This window comes from Sphaeroforma arctica (assembly GCF_001186125.1).
Source record: "Sphaeroforma arctica JP610 unplaced genomic scaffold supercont1.1663, whole genome shotgun sequence".
Lineage (NCBI taxonomy): Eukaryota > Ichthyosporea > Ichthyophonida > Sphaeroforma > Sphaeroforma arctica.
Genome location: NW_014038895.1, coordinates 1 through 1,850, shown reverse-complemented (window position 1 = coordinate 1,850; position 1,850 = coordinate 1). Strand labels below are relative to the sequence as shown.

Genomic DNA, 1,850 nt, shown 5'->3' with positions numbered 1-1,850 from the left:
GTGTGTGTGTGTGTGTGTGTGTGTGTGTGTGTGTGTGTGTGTGTGTGTGTCGTGTGTGTGTGTTGTATGTATGTGTGTGTGTGTGTGTGTGTGTGTGTGTGCGTGTGTGTTTATATGTATATCCCATATTTGTGTGTGTGTCTGTGTGTGCCTATATGTTGGTATACTTGTACTTCGGTATTTCTATTCCGAGCACGATAGTGTAAGCGCATGTATTTTCCTGGTGTTTGCACATGGGCCGTGTACCTAGTTGCGCGTTTACCAGCAAGTTTGATCTAAATATATGACCAAGGACATGTTACTTGCAGACACGGATTGCGTGCCAAACCTTACCAGTCATCTCCAGCAGCCTGTCAGCCAGCGTACTTTTCCCATGGTCCACGTGCGCAATAATGCTGAAGTTGCGGATGCGCTCGACTGGGAACGTGCCTATATCTACCTTACCTCTCTTGGTGGGAAGTTTGTGTATGAGTGAGACAGGCACGGGTGTCTCTGCTGTGCCTGTGGGTGTATTACCACTGTCAGTGGCTAGTGTGCGACGTGGCGCTCCAAGTGGTCTGTGTGTGTGGCTGTGTGCGTGGCTGTGTGTATATGTGAGAGCCCAGGCAGTACCGGGTGCTCTGGAAGTACCACACACAGCCCTCTCGGATACCCTGACATGTGCACTACCATATATACTGTCAACTGATACACCAGTGTGTAATGAACGGGTTGACAGACCGTTGTGCATAACCCTCTGCCAGGGCTGCAGACTTGTATGAGCTTTCGAGCGACAGCGGCTGATCGCCACTCGGAGGTGTGTGACCGACGTCAACATGTTTTGGGCAGAGTGATATGTACGCGCCTGTATAGTCTGTATAGATGTACTTAGTGTTATATTACGGGTGTTCACCGAAAGGAACCCCTCCCCTCGTATACAGGCGATAGACGACTTTGCTTGCTTTATCGGACTGGTGTGTTGCATGCGGCGGTGTGTAGTACTCTTGGTTAGGGCTTGTGCGAGCGAGAATTTGACACCGTTGAGTGTTCGCTCTTGAAATTGCCAAACGGGCGCATGTGATAACTTAGCCATGACGAGAGGTTCTTCAAAACTATGCGTTTGTTTACCTAGAGTACATGGTTTGATACAGACTATGTTGGAAGCTCTGAGCCTATAGTAACTATTGAGGCAAATGTTCCGTCAATACTTAAAAAGAACTGTATGCCATTAATCCTCGAGATAAGAAGAGTAGAGTATGTATATTCTACAGCGCACTACTAGCTAACACAACGACGCTAATATGCATCACAAATAGAGACAGTCGTTGTTAATTAAGAAGGCCAAGCATATACTTTATTTACTTATATAGAGGACAAGGGCAATTATAAAATGTGGTATAAATTGCCGGCTTATTATCGCCACGCGATCAATGCCCACCACTTCTCCCCCCCCCAAAAAAAAATGTGAACCAAAAAAATTACGTTAAGCTTCTGTGTAGACCGCTGTGAGTGTGCTGATATCGATAGCATCACAGTTAATATATTACAACATCACAGTTAATATTTTGGGCATTGAATTCAAGTAAATACCAGGAACTGTTACCAAACCTACAGATACAACAATGTCATCTCCCAAGAAAAAACACCAAAACAAGTACGAGAAACCAGAGGGACCTCCTCCGAACACTGTCAGCGACTATCACAAATACCGGATTGAATCGATGATAAAGAATGTATGCTATTACCTGATTATTATATGAGGTCTATAATCATGGCGTGCACCTCGCGGTCGTTTGAAACTTCGTTGCATGGCAAGATTACACGCATTCCAAAGGATTACATGAGCATATGCAAACAGTATATATAAATAT

The 1,850-nt window shown here is 45.0% G+C and overlaps 1 protein-coding gene across 1 annotated transcript; it reads right to left on the bottom strand.

Moving 5' to 3' along the window:
- Window positions 1–298: 298 nt before the first annotated feature.
- Window positions 299–1,072, bottom strand: SARC_11389 (hypothetical protein; the record flags this gene model as incomplete). The annotated part of the gene is made up of 2 exons (XM_014294526.1): window positions 299–557; window positions 903–1,072. The coding sequence occupies 2 exons, from the start codon at window positions 1,070–1,072 to the stop codon at window positions 299–301; spliced, it is 429 nt and encodes a 142-aa protein (XP_014150001.1).
- Window positions 1,073–1,850: the final 778 nt, after the last annotated feature.